This window comes from Pristiophorus japonicus, chromosome 19 (genome assembly GCF_044704955.1).
Source record: "Pristiophorus japonicus isolate sPriJap1 chromosome 19, sPriJap1.hap1, whole genome shotgun sequence".
NCBI lineage: Eukaryota > Metazoa > Chordata > Chondrichthyes > Pristiophoridae > Pristiophorus > Pristiophorus japonicus.
The window spans coordinates 30,255,770-30,276,471 of record NC_091995.1 but is presented as its reverse complement, the minus strand read 5'-3'; the positions used below and the strand labels follow the sequence as shown (position 1 = coordinate 30,276,471).

Here is a 20,702-nt window from a genome sequence, read left to right as displayed (position 1 = left end):
AGACAGATTAAGTGAGTGGTCAAAACTATAGCAAATAGAGTTCAATGTGGGGAAAGAGAAATGGGAGGCTCTATCTCTTAAGTGTCTATTGGTACGCAAATTATTTAAATTTATTAAACATATACAAAAAGCAATCGAAAAAGCTCATGAAATTTTGTCCTTAATTTTAGAGGAGCGGGTTTATAAAGTGGAGAAAGTGATGCATCAATTGTTTATAATGTTGAACACACCACGTCTGTAGTACTTCCTTCTGTTTTGTGCACCTCAGGAAGGAAATATTGGCCTGGAGTGGGTGCAGCCCAGACTGACATTGGGCTAAAACTGTTAAGTTATGACGACAGGTTATATATGCTACGGTACTGTCCCCTCGAGTAAAGAAGATTAAATGGTGATCCAATTGGGGTATTTAAGTTGATTGAAGGCTTTGATAGAGTAGATAAAGATAACTTATTTCATCAGTGTTTGAGTCCAGTACAAGTTGGGCATAACCTAAACTAGAGCTAGATAGTTCAGACGTGATGTCAGAAATCCATTTACTCTCAATGTGAAATGATCTGTGCCATTAAAATAGCCGGATGCACTCTGAGTTTATTGTTGGGTATCTCAGCTGGAAGGCGCCAGCCGATCAGTTCGACGGGAGAGATCTACCCATGCATCGCCTCTCGTCCTTTCCTGGAATCTATCCATGCCTTGTCCCGATCGGCGGAAGGTGATGATACTCCTTACTGCAGCTCTGAATCTCTACACATCGTTTCTAATAACAAAACACAGCGCTGGCAGTTTTTCTGACAGTAAGTGAATATTCACAATGTTATCATCAGTGTTGATATTTCAGACAGCTGCAGCCAAGCGGAGGTCAGTGTGAAAGTGGAATTTTTTATGCCAGTACGTCTGGAGGAATTTTAGCGAATGTGGCTGACGTTAAAGTCCTTTTGGTAAAATATTGAGGATGTTAAAGTTTCAAGATTAGAGGATCTGCTAATGAACGGTGATGTGTGCGGATGTTCGGAGTGTGATAAACAAGCTGAATACATTCATGAGCATAACAAACTAATGACAGCAGCTCACCTAATAACTAAACGAATTTACCACTCTGCAACCAATACACAGAATGCACTGATGTTCTGGCTCCTGCAGATAACCACATAAGTATAGGCTACACTGTTGTGCTTTATGATTCTGGATTTAGAATAATAGAAATTTACAGCACAGAAGGTGGCGATTCAAACAATCGTTTCTGTGCCGGCCGACAAAGACCTATCCAGCCTAATCCCACTTTCCAGCTCTTGATCCGTGGCTCAGTGGATTACTTCAAGTGCACATCCAAGTACTTTTAAAATGTGATGAGAGTTTCTGCCTCGACCACCCTTTCCGGCACTGAGCTCGAGCCCCTAACACTGTGTGGGTGATACAAGTTCTCCTCAATTCCCATCTAATCCTTCAACACTTGTTTTAAACCTTTGCCCGCTTGTATTGACCTCTCTGCTGGGGACAATAATTGCTTTCTATCCATTCTATCTCGAATCTTTTCAAAATTTCATACACCTCAATCAAGCTTCATATCAGCCTCCTCTGTTCCAAAGTAAACAACCCCAGCCTATCCCATCTTTTTTAATCGCAAAATTCTCCAGTCCTCGAAACCTGACTTGACGCTGATGTGATTGGTGTGGAAAATCCAGCTCCCCAGCCTTGGTGAGTTGCACACCTGTCAGTCTTTGACTCATGTTCGATACTGCATGTCATGGGCTGCATTGGCATGTTAATTAATAAAAGTAATTGATTGGATATCTGGTTATTTCCTGGTCATTGAACTCACCTTGAGGTGAGGAATCGTGTGCGTCCTGACAAACTAATACAGAGCTGGTTAGTTTGACAGTTTCTGGAATGTTACCAATCAGAAGCTCGAACTATTACCAACTTCGGTCAGACATTCCGATTGTTGGGAAATCCTTAACATTTTAATAACAGAACCTTGGGAATTAGAGACAGTTATATCTCTGAAAAATAAATGCTTTTACTATTATTAAATAAGATTCACCTTATGATGATATGCCACTGCTACGTCGAGAAAAATCATGTGTAAAGCACTTCCCAAGATCACGAGCAATATCCAGGCTATGCATGCTATCACTCCTTGAAGGTCACGAAAGTTCCTAACTGAGTTTTGCTTTGTCACCTGTAAGATAAAATTTACCTGCATGTCGCGATAGCGTTTTAATCATGGTTTTGTTTCATTATTTATCATAAAATTAAATAAAATGCGTGTAAGCTTAGCTAAACATGGTAAAAGTTGCGAAGCAAATCATGATAGTAAATTGAGCCAATATTATTTTAATCATTGCAACTGCTGAAGTAGATTTGTTATGTTAGAACTTGGATGGTCAAGGCCAAAACAATAGTTAGCCACGCAATAAATCAAAGGTCTGCAATGCATTTGTTATTGCTAAATCTACAGACCAAACTTTTGTTTGTACAGAAGTTCTGCAAAATATCAGATAAGATATGTAATGTCGAAAGCTGTAAATTAATAGCAAGAGATGAAACCCAGGCAGCTGCAAGCTGTCACGTGTGGGGGAGCTTGGGCGGGGGGGACGTCGGGGGAAGGTATAAAAGAAGCAGCTATTGAACCCTGAAGGCACCACGGACACAGAGGAGGACTGGAATAGAACTACCATCAACAGAACACAGCAAGCGACTGTGCCACAGTCTCTCGGTGGGCACCGCCAGGATTTAGAGGATAAGATTGTCGACTATTATCTTGTTAGGTTTTACGTCATTGTATTGGATGTAAACCATTTAATGATATGTGTTGTGCTTATTTATAATACGCCTTTACCCAGCATGGTTTGTTGTGGTCATGGACATAAGTCTCACATGTTATACACCCTCGCTGATACAATGTTATCAAACATGGATCCTGTTCATTACAACAGTGACTAAACTTCATTGGCTAAAAAAGCACTCTGGCATATCTGAGGTCGTGATAAGCATTATCGAAATTCAAGTCTTTCTTTCATTAATCAGCATATTGTCTAATTTTTGCTGGGTTTTAATGTTAGCTCTTGTTACAATGTTATTTCCGTATTCTAAAGTCATCTCCCAATTCCAATTTTATCTCAGCAATCTACATTTTGTTTTTGCTGTTTCGAACTAAAGATTGGTTCTGCAACCGCAGAGTTTAAAACATTTCTGAGCAGCTTACACAAAAGAAAAATACTACAAATGTTGGAAACTTGATATGTTAAAGAAATGCTAGTAATACTCAGCAGGTCAGGCAGCATTTGTGGACTGAAACAGAGTTAATATATCAGGTTGATGACCTGATGAAAGTTCGCTGACCTGAAACGTTAACGCTTTTCCTCTCTCCACAGATGCTGCCAGACCATCTGAGTGTTTCTAGCATTTTATGTTGTTATTTCTGATCGATTCATATTGTTCAAGTATAGTTCCTATATTGGTTGTTCTGTCTTTGTCCCTTGTTAAAAACAATGCAAAAACGTGTCCATATTCTTATACTGGGTGGAGAAAATGCATTGCTGCTACCTGTGAGGTTTGTGCATGTGCAGATAGCAGATTGACAAGTACGGCACCAAGCAAAGAATCATTGGCTATCAGCTGTAGACTATCAGTCTACTGCGCCACCAGCGACCTATATTACTGGGACAGGCACTGCTTCCAGTGTGAGACAGCACTGATCAATGATATGTAATTGATCACAGCTCTATTCAGTTGGCATTGCTCCATTTTATCATGGAAAGCAGAGATGGTATAAACATAATCACTACTTAACAGGAAGAACAAGCCTTACTGTCCATTGAAGATCTGTTGGTCAGATTCCATTACTATAACCCAGTGCTCAAGCTCCCGTGCCATTAAAAATTTTGATCAGAAATTGCGGCTGGAGGCTTCACGTGGGCGGCTGCCTCTGACAGAAGCATTTTTGCAAAAGTACCTGGTGGTCCCGGAGGAATGAATACTTCCGCTCTGAGACCTAGATGCGCAGCCCAGCGCAGATGTCCACACATTCTATGAACATGGAGTAGTCTCGTTGATAGTAATGGTGAGTTCCGTTTGTATGGAGCTCCCATTACTTTCAGTGAGAATACCCCACAAAACACAGAAACACAACACATAAAGACAAAAATCACCTCAAACATTAAAATTAATTGAAATTGAATGGAATTAAATGTTTTAGAAACATTTTTTTTTGGATTTTTTTTGTTGTTTTAATGGTGCAATATTTCCAGATTTCCACTATTCTATGTGATGAAGTGATTTTGACCTGACCCTTGAACTGTCTAGCTATAATTTTATAACTATTCCCCGAATTCTCCACACCCGCAACAAAGCGAAGTTTATCTCTATCTACCCTATGATGTCCTTTGATCATCTTAACCACTTCAGTTCGATCACAATTTATTCTGATACGCAAAAATGAATACAAGCCTTGTCTATGCAACCAGTTCCCTTAATGTATCGCTTTAGACCCGGTATCATTCTGGTGAACTTGCTCTGGAACCCCTCAAATGAAAATATGTCATTTTTGAGGTGCAGTGCGCAGCACACAAGATGGAGCAGCGGGCTGTATGATGGCAGCACGGACCACGCTAGGGTCATCCTTGAGCTGACGCGGGAGTTTGCAGACAAAAAATGATGGCGGCCCACAGTGCTGACACCTTCCCTTTGAGGAATGCCCCGAGAGCAGCAGTCCACCATACTCGAATCCCACGAAGCTGGCGTTGACGTCCACTCACGCCAGCCTCGCGGTCAGCGGGGCAATTGGACAGCGGGGCATTAAGGGGCCAGCGCGGGTTGTTGAGTGGTCGCCGCACATGGCAATGACGTCATCGCTGGTTGCACGCCAGTTCGTGGCGCTAACTGCAGAGGCGGTAGCGCCCAGCCGCCTAGGTGAAAATTGTTGTGTGCTTCCGGGCAATGAAAAGGGTCAAAATCGCCTCTAAATTGTTTTTTCTAGTAAAAAGCAGTTTTGTAGAATTAAATCTGGAAACTGCTATTGTGTGATGGATTCCACGCCCCACCGCCCCCCAGGCCCGCTGTGGAGTTCCGAAACAAGAAGACGTTAAACCCATCCTTCTGTTTTCTACATTGCATTGCTGAACTAATTTTTCAAACGAAGCAAACTATGTTAATGAAGGAGCCATCATCAAAATTTCGTGACACAAATACATCAATCTTTTGAAACAATTTACAATTTATAACTGCTCTCTTATTTTTGGCATCTATATATGTTCTCGTCTGATATATGTAATTGAATGTATATAGAATTTTATCATGAGAGAAATTGTACACTTTTTCTAAATATAGTTCGGGAAGACATTTACGTGAAAGCAGAGAGACACAATCGGATAGCAATAATGCAACAGGCATGCAAGTTGGGGGATAGCTAAAGGAATGGATAGGTATACAGGGCATGTTATATCAGAAACATTTGAATTTTAAAGAAGGAAATGAATAAAGATTAGTAGCTGTTAGGAATAACGACCCTCATTCAGAATAAAAAGATTGTGAAGAACAATTGACCTCAAAGACGATTATATCTGGGTTTTTTTGACATAAAATTGATTCATACAAAAATACGAAAAATGACGTTGGCAAAGATCTGGTCCAACGAGCCTGTCCCACAAAATTGCGATATCTTGCGTATCACAACATATAAATTCCACCCATCGGAAACCAGGTGATTTCCTGGGACAGGTGCTTAAAACCAGTGTAAATTGGGAAAGAAAACTCTGGGAAATTCTTCTCCGACACATCCAGGCGATCGAATCTAGTCCAGGAGATCACCATAGCCTTGCATTCCCCGCAGTAATAACTCTGTAATAGCTGAGCTCCGACCCAACTGGAAACAAATTCAGTTTTCATTTAAACGAACTCAGTGAGCCTGTATCCAATACATCGTCCGGCAGCTTGTTCTAGAGGTCTACTGTTGGCTGGCGAAAGAACCACCTCCTGACGTCTAAGCTCGATCTAGCCCCATACAACTTAAATCTGCGCCCCCCTGGAGCTGCCAAACCTATTTAGTTGAAATGAACTGAAAGCTGCAACAACATCTACTCCCTTAATTATCTTATAAACCCCAATCAGATCCCCCCTAATCTACGCTGCTATAAAGCACGGAGTCCCAACCCATTTAGAATATCTTGCTAACCATGATGTTTTAAATCTGGAAATAGTGCAGTAGCTCTCTTCTACGTGCATTCCAGAGCCTCAAAATCGCCCACCATGTGAGGAGACCAAAACTGGACACAGCATTCCAAGTGCAGCCTGACAAATGTCGTGCACAAGGACAAAACAGCACACCCCGTATTATACTCAATTATCCAACGGATACACTGCCACAGCCTATTTTCTCTAGCTGTCATGACATTGCTAATCTACCTTAAAGGATGTATGCACTATAATGCCCAAAACGCTTCCTATCTCCATCAGCTTTAATACCGTTCGCTGGAGTGTGTTTGAATGTTGAGCATTTGCATCGCCCACTTGCATAACGTGGCACTTCTCAAAATTGTGCATCATTTTCCAGTCTTCAGCCCAATCTTCCAACACATTAAGATCTGCGTGAAGTAGCCGAGTATCTTCTACAGTTCTAAGACTTGCACAGACCTTTGTGTCATCTGCAAATTTTCAAATTGTGCCCCTAAATCCAGATCATTAATAAAAACAGAAGAACTCAACTGTACCAAAACTGATCCCTGAGGGACACCATGGTGACCAGTCTCCAAATAGATCCAAATCCATCTATAACTATTCTTCACCCGCGACCTGCCAGCCAATTCTAATGCAAACCAAATATATTTTCACTGATACCAGAGGCTGCGACCTTGTAGAGAAGCCTGTGTGCGTTATCTTATCTAAAGCTTTGTGGAAATCTAAGAAGACAATGTCTACTGGGCTTCCCTCATGCAACAATTTTGTAACTTTTTCAAAAATTACAATTACATTTGTGAGGCATGAACTAAGTGTTATGAAGCCAGGTCGGCTGTCGATGACATGTCCCTCCTTACACATGCTTTCATATATTGCTTCCATTAGGATTTCATCATGCATCTTAGTTATTACTGATGTTAAGCTGATGGTATTATAGATACCCGGGTCTCTCTTGTCACTTTTATTAAAAATAGGGACGACATTAGCCTCCTTTCCGTCTGTAGGAACCATTCCAGAGTGCTGTGACCTGTTAAATATACAGGCCAGGGGCTCTCGCAGCACATGTCCCTTCTCCCAGGGCACCCTTGGGTGGATAGCATCTGGACCGTTTACTCTATCTATTTTCAAGCTATTAATTCTTCCTGATACGATATGTTTATCTATGTTACTGTTACTAACAAACAAGTATTATCCTTCATTTGTATAGCAATAGCAAAGAGAATAAATATCAATATCTTAGTTAGATATCCAAGCCAAAGTTTTCAGTATAACAGTCTGGATATATTGTAGGCTGCCTGCGAATTTCCTCTGATGGCAGTGCTCAATAACGTGCACCAGTGTCTGACTAGGAACTCCACAGTCGCATGATGTGGATGCTTTTATCTTCCATCTATGGAACAGGTGGCAGCATCTGCAACGACCTGTTCTGAGGCGGTTGATGGTTGTCCACTGTTTGCAAGGAAGATTTGATGCATCAGGTTGCACTGCAGGGTTGTCTATAAGGAATGCATTGAATATTTTGCAGTTATTCCAAGTATCTTATCGTTGGCTACAATGTCTGAGGGGAGATCGCTGAAAGGCATTGGCGACTGTCCACATGGGTGTTCTAGATATGAGATGGATTGGTGATAGGTTGTTGAAGTCTGCCTGGAATGGCATGTCTTTGTCGGCGTAGTAGTTGTATTCTCAGGAAACTGCAGATTCGCTGTGTAGCTGTGGTGGTACGTTGTTTGCAAGCATGAGCAGCCAAGCTGTTGCTGTCAGTGTAATTGTACTGATGATAATTCCCATAGTGGAGTTCAGCTGAACAACAACGGATTTGACATGCGCACTTCATAGCCATGCTGGTGAGCAGTACTCCGCTGTAGAATACACCAGGGTGAGGGCTGATATACAGAGATTTTGAGCGTATGTTCTCCATGTGGATCCGGGGAGCTTCTGGATCAAGTTGGCTCTACCGTTAAGTTTCCACCCAACATTCTGGAGACGCTGTCTACATCATAGGATGCGATCAAGCATGACTCTTAAATCGGAGGGATTTTTTGGCATGGTTTACCTCTGCGTCGCAAAAGGAGCTATTCAAAGCTTGGTTTGCTTGTTGCGTGTTGAGGTGGAATATCGAGGTGATGATTTTCTTTGCGCATTTGGGCGGAGTTGCCATCGACAGTACTGGGCCTCCATCCTCTCCAAATCACTGGTCAGCATTTCTTCCGTGATGGACAGAGTCGTGCTTTGCATGGCCAAGCAATGTAATCAGCGTATATAAACTTGTGCGACTCTGTTTTGGGAAGATCACTGGTGTAAACGTTGAATAATATGGGTGCCAGCACAGAACCCTGTGGGAGTTCGCTGTTCAATGAATTGTATCTATTCTACTGGTCGTGACAGTACACATAGAAATGTCGGTTGCTAAGCATTAGCAATATCAAGCTCAAATTTTGGAGCATCATCTTCAAGGGTGAAGACTACTGTAAAGTACTAATTCAATATTTCTGTCAATACCGAGTGAGTCCTTTGTAACCTGTCCATGTACAACCTTCTGTGGTCCAGAACAGTTTTTGATAGTTCCATCACTCTTCACATAACTACAAATACTCTTCCCATTACTGCCACAGTAGTCTAGAATCAATTTTTCTATAAGCCTTATGATCTAATACCATCCACCTTTTCTTTTGTTGTCCCTTGTATTCAACCCTGTTTAGTTGAGAATTAAATGTTTTTAATTTATAGAATCGTTTCTGTCTACACCTTATTTAACTGTGTACATAGCCAGCCACCTTGACATTTTGTTACCATATGTCTTTTTCTGATTTTGGGTACAAACTTTCTGCATCGGTCTCATCAACACCGAGGAGTATTAGCCAATTTACCCATTGAAAGTCTTCTGACATTTTGGAAAAGTTTGCTCTTCTGCAATCCGTTACAAGATGAATGTTGTCAGTACCGATATCTCTGCAAGTCAATTGGAAATGTATCTTCCTCTTCTTTCTTCGGCAATCCCCAGAGTCGTGGATAACTTGCTTCCACACTAAGATGAGCTCTCAGGTGACTAATGAGACCAATGCGGGATTTATAGACTCTGTCACAGGTGGGGCAGATGGTGGTTGCAGGGACATATGGGCGAGGTGCTTGATTTATCATATGCTCCTTCAGCTATATGTACTTTGCTTCCGTGTGCTGCCGACAAGGAGACTCAAAGTGTTCAACGCCTTCTCGGATGCATCTCCTCCACTTGAATCGGTTTTAGGCTAGGAATTACCAAGAGTCGGTGGGGATGTTACATTTTTTCAATGAAGCTTTGAGGGTGTCTTTGAAGCGCTTCTTATGTCCTCCTGGCGTTCACTTGCCGTTATTTACCTCAGATTAGAGTGCTTGTTTCAGGGGTCTAGTATCGGGCATGTGGATAATGTGGCCGGCACATCGATGCTGATCGAGCATGGTCAATGCCTCGATGATGGCGATCTTGGCCTGAGAGAGAATGCGGATGTTGGTGTGCCAATCTTGGCAATGAATTTTCAGGATTTTTTAGCAGTGCTTTGACGTGCTTACTACACACAGTCCATGTCTCTGAAGCATATAGGAGGGCGGCTTTCACTATTGCTCTGTAGACCTTAACATTGTTGCCTTGTTTGTTTTCCTGGTTTTCGAGCAGTCTTTTCCTCAGGCGGCCGAAGGTTGGTACAAGTGTAGAATTGTCAAGTAAGGCACCAGCGCTCTTTTCAATCTTTGTCGCTGCAATGCTTCATCTCACCATTAAAAATCCCCTCGCTGCATGGAGTTAATCTTAAATAGATGCGGAAAATTGTTCAACTTTAGGCGCCTATTGTATAGATCCAAGGTTTTTCCAACCTATGTCATAGAATTACAGTGTGCAGTTGAAGCTTGTGTTTGCATTTAGGATAAGGGTTAGGTTAGTTAAAGGGGAGAAAAAGTCAACAAACCTGAGGACTGGGAGGAATTTAGAATTCAACAGAGGAGGACGAAGGGTTTAATTAAGTGGGAGAAAGTAGAGTACGATAGGAAGCTTGCAGGGAACATAAAAACTGACTACAAAAGCTTCTATAAATATGTGAAGAGAAAAAAATTAGGAAAGACAAACTTAGGTCCCTTTCAGTCGGATTCAGGTGAAATTATACTGACAAAGAAAGAAATGGCAGAACAATTGAAGAAATACTTCGGATTTGTCTTCACGAAGGAAGACACAAATAACCTTCCGAAAGTACTGGGGATAGTGGGTCTAGTGAGACGGAGAAACTGAAGGATATCCTTATTTGTAGTGAAATTGTGTTTTGGAAATTGATGGGATTGAAGGCCGATAAATCCCCGGGGCCTGATAGTCTGCATCCCAGAATACTAAAGGAAGTGGCCCGAGAAATAGTGGATGCATTGGTGATCATTTTCCAACACTCTATCGACTCTGGATCACTTCCTAAGGACAGGGGGGTAGCTAATGTCACACCAATTTTTTTTAAAAAGGGGGAGAGAGAAAACGGGAAGTTATAGACTGGTTAGCCTGACATCAGCAGTGGGGAAATTGTTCGATGAAATAGCAACGCATTTGCAAAGCAGTGCCAGATTGGTCCAAGTCAGCATGGATTTATGAAAGGGAAATCTTGCTTGACGAATCTACTGGAATTTTTTGAGGATGCAACTAGCAGTGCGGACAATGGAGAACCACTGCATGTGATGTATTTCAACAGGCTTTTGACAAGGTCCTGCACAAGAGATATATGTGCAAATTCAAAGCGCATGCTATTGGTGGTAATGTGGATAGAGAACTGGTTGGCAGACAGGAAGCATAGAGTCGGGTAAATGGGTCCTTTCCAGAATGGGAAGCAGTGACGAGTGCAGTGCCGCAAGGCTCAGTGCTGGGATCCCAGCTCTTTACAATATACATTAACGATTTCGATGAAGGAATTGAGTGTAATATCTCCAGGTTCGCAGATGGCACTAAACTGGTTGGTGGTGTGAGCTGTAAGGAGGACGCGAAGAGGCTGCAGGTTGACGTGGATGGGTTGGTTGCATGGGCAAATGCATGCTAGATGCAGTACAATGTGGATAAATGTGAGGTTATCCATTTGGGGGGCAAAAACACGAAGGCAGAATATTATCCAAATGGTGGCAGGGGAGGTCCAAAGAGACCTGGGTGTCATGGTTCATCAGTCATTGAAAGTTGACATGCAGGTACAGCAGGCAGTGAAGAAGGCAAATGGAAACTTGGCCTTCATAGCTAGGACATTTGAGTATTGGAGAGAGATGGCTTACTGCAGTTGTACAGGGCCTTAGTGAGGCCTCACCTGGAATAATGTGTTCAGTTTTGGTCTCCTAAGCTGAGGAAGGACATTCTTGCTATTGAGTAAGTGCAGCGAAGGTTCACCAGATTGATTCCATGGATGGCTGGACTGTCATATGAGGAGAGACTGGATGAGCTGGACCTGTATTCACTGGAGATTAGAACGATGAGCGGGGATCTCATAGAAATGTATAAGATTGTGATGGGACTGGACAGGTTAGATGCGGGAATAATCTTCCCGAATTTGGGGAAGTCCAGAGACAGGGGACATAGTCTTAGGATAAGGGGTAGGCCATTTAGGACCGAGATGAGGAGATACTTCTTCACTCAGAGAGTTGTTCACCTATTGAATTCCCTGCCGCAGAGAGTTGTTGATGCCAGTTCATTGGATATTTTCATGAGGGAGTTAGATATGGCCCTTAAATCTAAGGGGATCAAGGGGTATGGTGAGAAAGCAGGAAAGGAGTGCTGAGGGAATGATCAGCCATGATCTTTTTGAATGGCGATGCAGGCTCGAAGGGACAAATGGCCTACTCCTGCACCTATTTTCTATGTTTTTATGTTTCTATGATTTATCCTGCGGCAGACAGCAAGGAAATTCCGCTATAATTACCGCAGTCGGATTTGTCACCCTTCTTGAAGATTGTCACGATTCCCTGACATGCTCTCCTCCTTCCAGATAAGAGAGATTAGTTCATGGTCTCGTGCGATGAGTACTTCTCCAACCACATTTCAGCACTTCAATGGGGATTTGATCTGCTCCGGAAGTCATGTTTTTTTTTAGAATTTCCCCAAATATTCAAAATGGGTTCGATGTTATAAATAATTAGAAACAATTTGATACCAAATTTACTATTAGATGAGCAAATGACAATCTACAAAATCAAATGACAATTTGGTTTGGTGTAAGTGTGAAGATTTGGGTTGGTGTGAGGAGCTTGCAAGAAAAGGGACCTTGTTTCAAGTGGCAATAATATTGCTACCTGCTGATGATAAACTGATGCAAGTATTTAAAGTGGAATCAGTGTGCCTGTTGCAGGATGGAATACACCAGGAATTTGTGAACTATCTGATGATGTTAGTGAGGCAAAAAGAAGGGATTGGATTTGGAAAATAATTCAAGTATCTAATTGACTAGAGCTCATTCGTGAGATCAAAGTCCTGGGAGGTACCAAAGACCAAGAGCTGGCGATTCCTGAGCCCGAAAAATCCATCCATAACCTTATTTTTCGCAATCACCAATTAGTGTCCGCAGAGCTAACTTTGCTCATTGATTTCGAAAGAACAGTCTTAAGTGTGTTTATTGGATTGCCTGTCCCGAATGAACGGCCGAATGTAACTTTGGTGACTCAGCGGAGAATTTGCTCTTGTATAAATCAGGGCTGCTTTCAATACGTTGCTTCAGTGCATCAGCAGGAGCCTTGCTCCCAGCCGTTGTTCCATTTTGTTTAAAATGGGTTTGGAAGAAGGCACAGTGATTTGCTATCCGATTCTTGCAACTATCGGCATTCCTGGTAAGTAAAGACGCGCAATTGTTAATTTTGGATGCCCATTCTTTGAATGCATTGTTTTATTTTCCATTTCTACATGCTGTTTGTCTCCACATCTTTGTTCCTAGATTGCCAGGATTCTGGTGGCAGATTACTGAACAGAAGTCTCTTACTTTTCCTTATTTACTTTAACATGACAACTTTTGTGATATCATCGGCCGTCTATCCTCGGAAACGTCCTTGTTCTCTGAATGTATAGGTTGCAGATATCGATACCATCAGCGAATTTATATTGCCTTTTGATAAATGTTGCCCATCCAGAGTCCCTGGACCTTCCTCCAATCGGCCATCCACTTGAAGCTGTTGGAATTTTTTAGCATTGATAACATCACTTAACCGCTTCACTGTTGGCCAAAAGTCGATCGAGCTAATTTAATTACGATAGCAGCTGTTAGGGCTTGTCCTGACGTACTGTAATGTTACAACCATCGATGAAAGTCAGCAACAAATGCACGTTGCCCATATATGAAAGGTCTGCAGTTTGCTCGCAGTGGGGTAACATGAGCCAAAGTGGCCAGGTGGGAACCCACCAGATCGGGTGGACCGCAGCTTCTACACCCGCACACGATTGTAATCTGGTGACTTTAATAAACAGTAAATTCAGACTTGGTGTAAAGCCAGCCTTCCATCAAATCTTGTTGCTTCGGGAAGGGCGGGTTAGATGAAGCTTGCCTCGGTGCCCCATCAGTGTTAACAAATGATGATCCGTAAACGGAGCCTGAACCTGTTTTTTATTCCAAGGGTTGAAACAAGATATTTGTTTTCAAAACGCCGATGTGTCCAATATATGGGACATTATTTACTGTTTGGGTCTCAGATTCTGATCCATAGATTCATTTGAACCAGATTATTTTATGGCACAGAAGGAGGCCATTCGGCCCATCGTGTCCGTTCCCACTGGAAAATAGCGATCTAGTCTAATCCCACTTTCCAGTTCCAGATCCGTAGCACTGTAGAAATGTCAACTACATAGCAAGTCCTTATAAATGTGATGAGGGATTTCTGCCTCGACCACCATCTGAGGCAGTGAGCTCCAGACCCCCAACAGCCTCTGGGTGAAAAAGGTTCTCTAAATTCGCCTCTAATCGTTCTAAGTTTACAATTAAGTCCTTTCCCCTGTTCATTGATCCATCCAATAAGGGAAATAGATCATTTCTATCCACTGTATTTTGGTCCCTCATAAAGTTACACATCTCACTTCAATCTCTTCTCAGACTCCTCTGGTATAAAGTAAACAATCCCAACCGATCCAATCTTTACTCATTGCTAAAATGTTCCAGTCTCAGCAACATCCTCGTCAATCTCAACTGTAACATATCTGATGCAATCGTATCTTTCCTGAAATGTGGTTACCAGAACTGTACGCAGTAAGCCAATGCCTTGAAGCAAAAATAATTCAAGACAAACGCAGGATGGATCCTACACAGTGAGTGTGGAGAGATCTGTAACACTGATGGAATCATGTAACAATCTCCCGGACTGGCTCTTGCTAACCACGCAATTCACCTCAGCTGTCACTTCAGACCACAGATCTATTTCTTTGCTAATTCTCTTGTTTTCCACTTTCTTGCAGCGAACCTGATGTCGGTTGTCATCCTGTCCCGGGGAAAGTGCGGCCTCGTCAAAGGAATCACCCGTTACATGGTAACCATGGCCATAGCCGATCTGATGGTCTGTGTCTTTAATGTAACTTTAAGTAGTATCTTGAGTTATCATTTTCTAGATTCATTCTTGAAGTACACCAATGTTTGTCGTTTGAGTGCATTCATACAAGTATCCAGCGTCCAACTCTCTGTCTGGTCGACAGTATCGTTCACCTTTGACCGCTTCGTAACCATTTGTTGTCAGAAACTGAAATTAAAATATTGCACCGACAGAACTGCCACTGTGGTTCGAATGACCGTCGGTGTGCTCAGCTTTTTGATAAACATTCCAGTTTATTTCCGGTATGAGCCCTCCTATATTGTTGGGGATATAGAGTGGGGCTGCCGGACATTAACGGAATATGGTTCTTCCCCGGCATGGACAGCTTACAAATGGATCCTGAATCTCACAGTCATATTAGTGCCATTCGCTATTCTGTTCCTGTTAAATTCCCTCACTGCCAGGTATATCTTAGAAGCCAGTAGAGATCGCAGAGCCCTGAAGAACCGTAGCAATGGCGACAGCAGCAGTGATCCCGAGATGAAGAACCGAAGAACATCCATCATTCTGCTCTTCGTTGTATCTGGGAGCTTTATTGTATTGTGGACGCCAGTTGTGATAATTGACATCTGTTTCAAGCTCACGGAAATAATTGCATGGGAAGGTTCAAACTCGCTTTATTTGGCGATTAGAATCATGGTCTTTTTGATGTACGCCAGCACCTGTACAAACACCTGTGTTTATGCGTTGACCCAGAGGAAATTCCGGGAGGAGATTAAGAACATTGTGAAATATGCATTTTCTTTCATTATTAAATTACGTAAACAATATGAGTACTCGGAATCGATCAGAGTTCATTGCCCATTAGCTCGGTCACTCGATCATTTAGGTTTGCATGGACTGCAAACCTGGACATTGTCATTTGCCAGGAATCTTCTTGACTGATCCTCCGCATCCCCGGGAAAAGGGATTCTGCGGGTGGAGTGTTGGGCTTCATGCCAAGCGAATGACCGTGAAATTCTTACACCTGGTACAAGCAGAGATAAACCCTCTTTTTACCAGCGTAAGAGTTTACATCAATATATATTTTCTTCAACCATTTAAACACTAAAATGCCATTAAATAAGGTAACGTTACTTTTTAGCCCATTTAAACATTAATATTTATTTTTCAAGAGATTAAATTTCTTTCAACTATTTAATTAATTGGCACTTTAATTAATTTTAAATACATAACTTTTTTATTTGTTTGATGTGTACATGTTTTTTGGGAGTATTGTCCTTCATGCATATGAGTTTATGTGCATACATATTCTGAGTTCCCTCGTGTCAAGAATAACTTGCTTCCAGGCAAAAAGACAGATGAGTTCACCGATGTTTTAATGCAGGGACTGACATTCCAGGTCCAGCACTACAACCTGAAGGGTGGAAGAGGCCTGTGCGTGGATTTTTTAACATGAGGTGGCCGTTGCACACCAGCCACAACATGGGCTTTACAGAGCTCGGTCTTAGTTCAGTGGCAAGCATTAGCCAAGACGACTGGAGAGCAACTCTGCGACATAGACCGAGTGCGCGCACATATCACAGTGTTCGCTGTCCCGTCATGCCTCTGGACTCTCGCCTCTGCTGGGCCATGAACACTCACGACTCTCCTGTGCCCTGTTCATGTCCCACTACAATCTCTCGCTGCTCATTCGGCCGACCTCGCCGTTCCTCTGCTACATGCTACCCCTCGTCCTGTACCTGCTGATGTACATATCGAATCTGGCATCCTGCCCTATAATCAGGAATAGCGATCCGCCTACTTTCATTCATTGGGTTGCCCCATGTGATTCCAGGAATGCTGGCGAACCGCCAACATCCCAAAGATTCATGTGCCTCTCTCCGCATGTTGCTGTAGAAGCCCAGGAGAATGAGTGACCATGGATCCCGAGCTGCCAGATGGGCGCGATTTTGCTTCGTGGAACGGAGGCATTTCCAGGCAGGAAGCCTTCGACAGCAAATTAAAGGCCAATAAATATGCTGGGTAACATTGGGTGGCGTGTCGAACCACGGGTGTAATTTTAATCGAATTAGTTAAATTACAGCGAACATTTATTTCACATTGCGATATCAGACCCACAGAGGGAAGATTTCCTAAAGGTACATTGGATAAATTTCCACTTGTATGGCCTGGCAGAAAGCGGACTGTTTCCATTGAAGCAAAATCGGGTGTTCAGCAAAGCGATGGAGAGACTTGATACTGCCAGTTTGCCAGCTCGTGATTAATGTAAACATTCAGTCTTGAAAGTGATGATATCTGATACACAATGAAAGATAAATATGCAGTGAAATTATAAGACAATTTTTAAACAAATATGGCTGAGATTTTTCGGGAGTTCAGCACACAAGGTCTTTAGTGGGTCAGGTGGGAAATAATTTTTTATCTGTCAGCAGATCGCGACCCCGCTATCAAGCCGCCGCCACGCTACATGCCCAGAATTCGGGTCTGTCAGGGCTGAACAGTCCGACACGCATTGGCGGGCAGTAAATTCAGTTCATTTTACAACCTTGTTAACAGCCTGTTAAAAAGAATTTTGAGCTGAACTTACCATTTCACCAGGTTATCCATGGGGGATACGCTGCTTGGGAATCTCGTCAGGTAAGGACGTCGGGAGTTGCGTGAATATTAATTCATTTTTTTACTTGACAGCTGCAATTTTGTTATAAAAGCTCCCATCTGAGTGCTGTTCACTTCCCAAGATCAAAAGCTGGTTCTTACTCGATTCGGAAGGGGGATTGAGCATTATGCAGGTTGCAAGCGTTTCGAATGAACTCTCTATCCAATGCCACCTCATTGGAACATCCAATATTACCATTGATATCTCAGCTTCAACTGCCATCTATTACATTAGCATTGGTGCCCCTGAAACTATATCTGCTTGCTCCTCAGACTCCCACCATAATCAACCACAACACCGTCAGCACCAATTAAAACATCAACATTCTTCACACACAATTGGTGCTGCACAGGTCACAGGGCGTCAGCACCCGACCACGTTGATGCCTGGGAAGGCAGATTTACTTCACTTGACGCTGTACACAATAGCTATCACATGATGTGCCGGGTTGGCACCATCCCACACCAGCATCATAAAGCCTACCTACAATGAACAAGCCATTCATTTCACATTCAGCACCATTGCGGGGAGTACCATTATGTCTCACCATTCACTGCAACTCACTGAGCCACAAACAAAGGTGCACACAAATCTGACCACGAAGGCAAAGTGTTGAAAATAACGCTTTCAATCTTTGACAGCACATTAATAGAGGAGCCGAGGGCCCATGGGCAGCACGGGTCTGCCCACACTGCGATATGTGTGCGCACTCGGTATGTGCAGCAAAGCAGATCTCCAGTCGTCCTGGTTAATCCTTGCCACTGGATAATGGCCTAGCTACGTCAACCCCGTATAGTGGGCATACACAAGCATCATCCGACCCCTCAACTGGAGTTCAGGACAGGAACATCGGGTCCTTCATTGAAATATCTGTGAACTATCGTGGAAGCAAGTCATTCTCGTTCGAGGGACTGGCGATGATGATGAATAGAAACTTTACATTCACATTTTCAAAAGACCCAAATGTCTACACGTGTGTGTTAATAGTGGCTATGATTAGACCAGGACGAGGGTGAGTATGAGAGTGACGAGTGACAAGTGGAAGTGATATTGTAGATAGAGAGGGTGGGTGGAGGGTCATGTAAGTTGGTGTGAATATATGTAGGAGTAGAGTTGGGAAGGCAGACTGATGGGGATGTGATGAGTGGCACAGCAGGTTGAGGTGGAGTATGGATTTGCAATGTTTTGTGACCCACTTCGAACATTGAAAGTTTGTGCCACTGCAGCAGGCTTCACCTGCCGACAGCACTGCTTGTGCCCTCATGTGCAACGTGCAACCAGACTAAACTGTCTTCTGGGGAGGTACACAAGACCGTCGCACACAAAAGTATGGCGAGGCAGGTCGTACAGGAGTCCCCTGAGGCTATCCCGTTCTCCAACCGGTACTCTATTCTGACTACTGGCGAGGGGGGTAATGCCTCTGGAGAGTGCAGTCACGGCCAAGTCCACAGCACCGTGAGTGGCTTAGCTGCACAGGGGGGGAGGAAGACAAAGGGAAGGGCTATCGTGACAGGAGATTCAATACTTCGGGGAGCAGATAGATGCTTCTGCGGCAGCAAAAGTGACATCAGGATGGTGTGGTGCAAGGGTCAATGATGTCACTGAGCGACTGCAGGGTATTCTGGGAAGGGAAGGGGAACAGCCAGTGGTTGTGGTCCACATTGAGACCAACGACACCGGTAGAAAGAGGGGTGATGTACCGAAAGCTGAGTTTTGGAAGCTTGGAATAAGATTGAAAGACAGGACCTCAAAGCTGGTAATCTTGGGATTACTGCCAATGCCACGTACTAGTGAGGGCAGAAATAGGAAGGCTAGTCAGATAAATACGGAGGCTGGGGCATTGGTGTAGGAGGGAGGGCTTTCGTTTCCTGAACAATTGGGACCACTTCTGGGGTAGATGGGTCCTGTACAAGTCGGACAGGTTACACCTCAACAGAGACGGGACCAATGTTCTCGCGGGTGGTTTTAATAATGCGGCTGGGAGGGCTTTAAACTAGCTTGGCAGGGGGATGGGAACCCAGGAGAGGGCTCTGAGCTAGTTAGAGTGGCTGAGAGCTCAGATGAACAGAACCCCAAGAAAGGATGCAAAAGTCAGGAGGCAAGTGAGCAGAATAGCACTGGGGTAAGTGTAAACCACAAGATGATTGGACGGAACAATATGCATGAATATAAAGGGGCTGCAGGAGGGGTCAAAACTAAAAATCATGGTTTAAAAACAAGTATTAAAACACTTTTACCTAAATGCACGCAGCATTCGAAAAAAAGCAAATGAGTTGACGGCACAAATGGGTATGATTTGGTGGCCATTACAGAAACGTGGTTGCAGGGTGGCCAAGACTGGAATTAAACATACAGGTGTATCTGGCAATTGGGACAGATAGACAAGAAGGGAAAGGAGGTGGGGTAGCTCTGTTAATAAAGGATGATAGCAGGGCAGTTGTGGGAGACGATATTGGTTCTAATGAACAAAATGTTGAATCATTGTGGGTGGAGATTAGAGATAGTAAGGGGAAAAAGTCACTGGTGGGCGTAGTGTATAGGCCCCCAATAATAACTTCACTGTGGAACGGACAATAATCAAGAGAATAATGGAGGCATGTGAAAAAGGAATGGCAGTAATCATTGGGGATTTTAATCGACATATCGATTGATCAAATCAAATCGCACAGGGTAGCCTTGAGGAGGAATTCTTAGAATGCACATGGGATTGTTTCTTCGAACAGTATGTTACAGAACCTAAAAGGGAGCAAGTTATCTTGGAGCTGGTCCTGTGTAATGAGACAGGAATAATAAATGATCTCCTAGTAAAGATCCTCACGGAATGAGTGATCACAGAATGGTTGAATTTTTAATACAGATTGAGGGTGAGGAGGTGAGTGTCTCAAACGAGCATACTATGCTTAAACAAAGTGGACTTCAGTAGGATGAGGGCAGAGTTGGTTAAAGTAGAGTGGGAACACAAACTATACGGTGGCACAATTGAAGAATAGTGGAGGACTTTTAAGGAGCTCTATCATTGTGCTCAACAAAAATATATTCCAGTGAAAAGGAAGGTCGGTAAGAGAAGGGATAACCAGCCGTGGATAACCAAGGAAATAAAGAAGAGTATCAAATTAAAACCAATGCGTACAAGGTGGCCAACTGGGAAACTAGAAGATTGGGAAAATTTTAAACAACAGCAAAGAATGACTAAGAAAGCAATAAGGAAAAGAAAGATAGATTATGAAAGTAAACTTGCGCAAAACATAAAAACAGATAGTAAAAGCTTTTACCGATATATTATATGGAAAAGAGTGACTAAAGCAAATGTTGGTCCCTTAGAAGATGAGAAGGGGGATTTAATAATGGGAAATGTGGAAATGGCTGGGACCTTAAACAATTATTT

General features: G+C 43.0%; 1 protein-coding gene across 1 annotated transcript; it reads left to right on the top strand.

Annotated features, from left to right (window-relative positions):
- The first annotated feature begins 14,631 nt into the window (after positions 1-14,631).
- LOC139230151 (probable G-protein coupled receptor 139) lies at positions 14,632-15,603 on the top strand. The gene has a single exon (XM_070861994.1). It carries the CDS (start codon positions 14,656-14,658, stop codon positions 15,601-15,603), a length of 948 nt encoding a protein of 315 aa, XP_070718095.1. The 5' UTR covers positions 14,632-14,655.
- Positions 15,604-20,702: the final 5,099 nt, after the last annotated feature.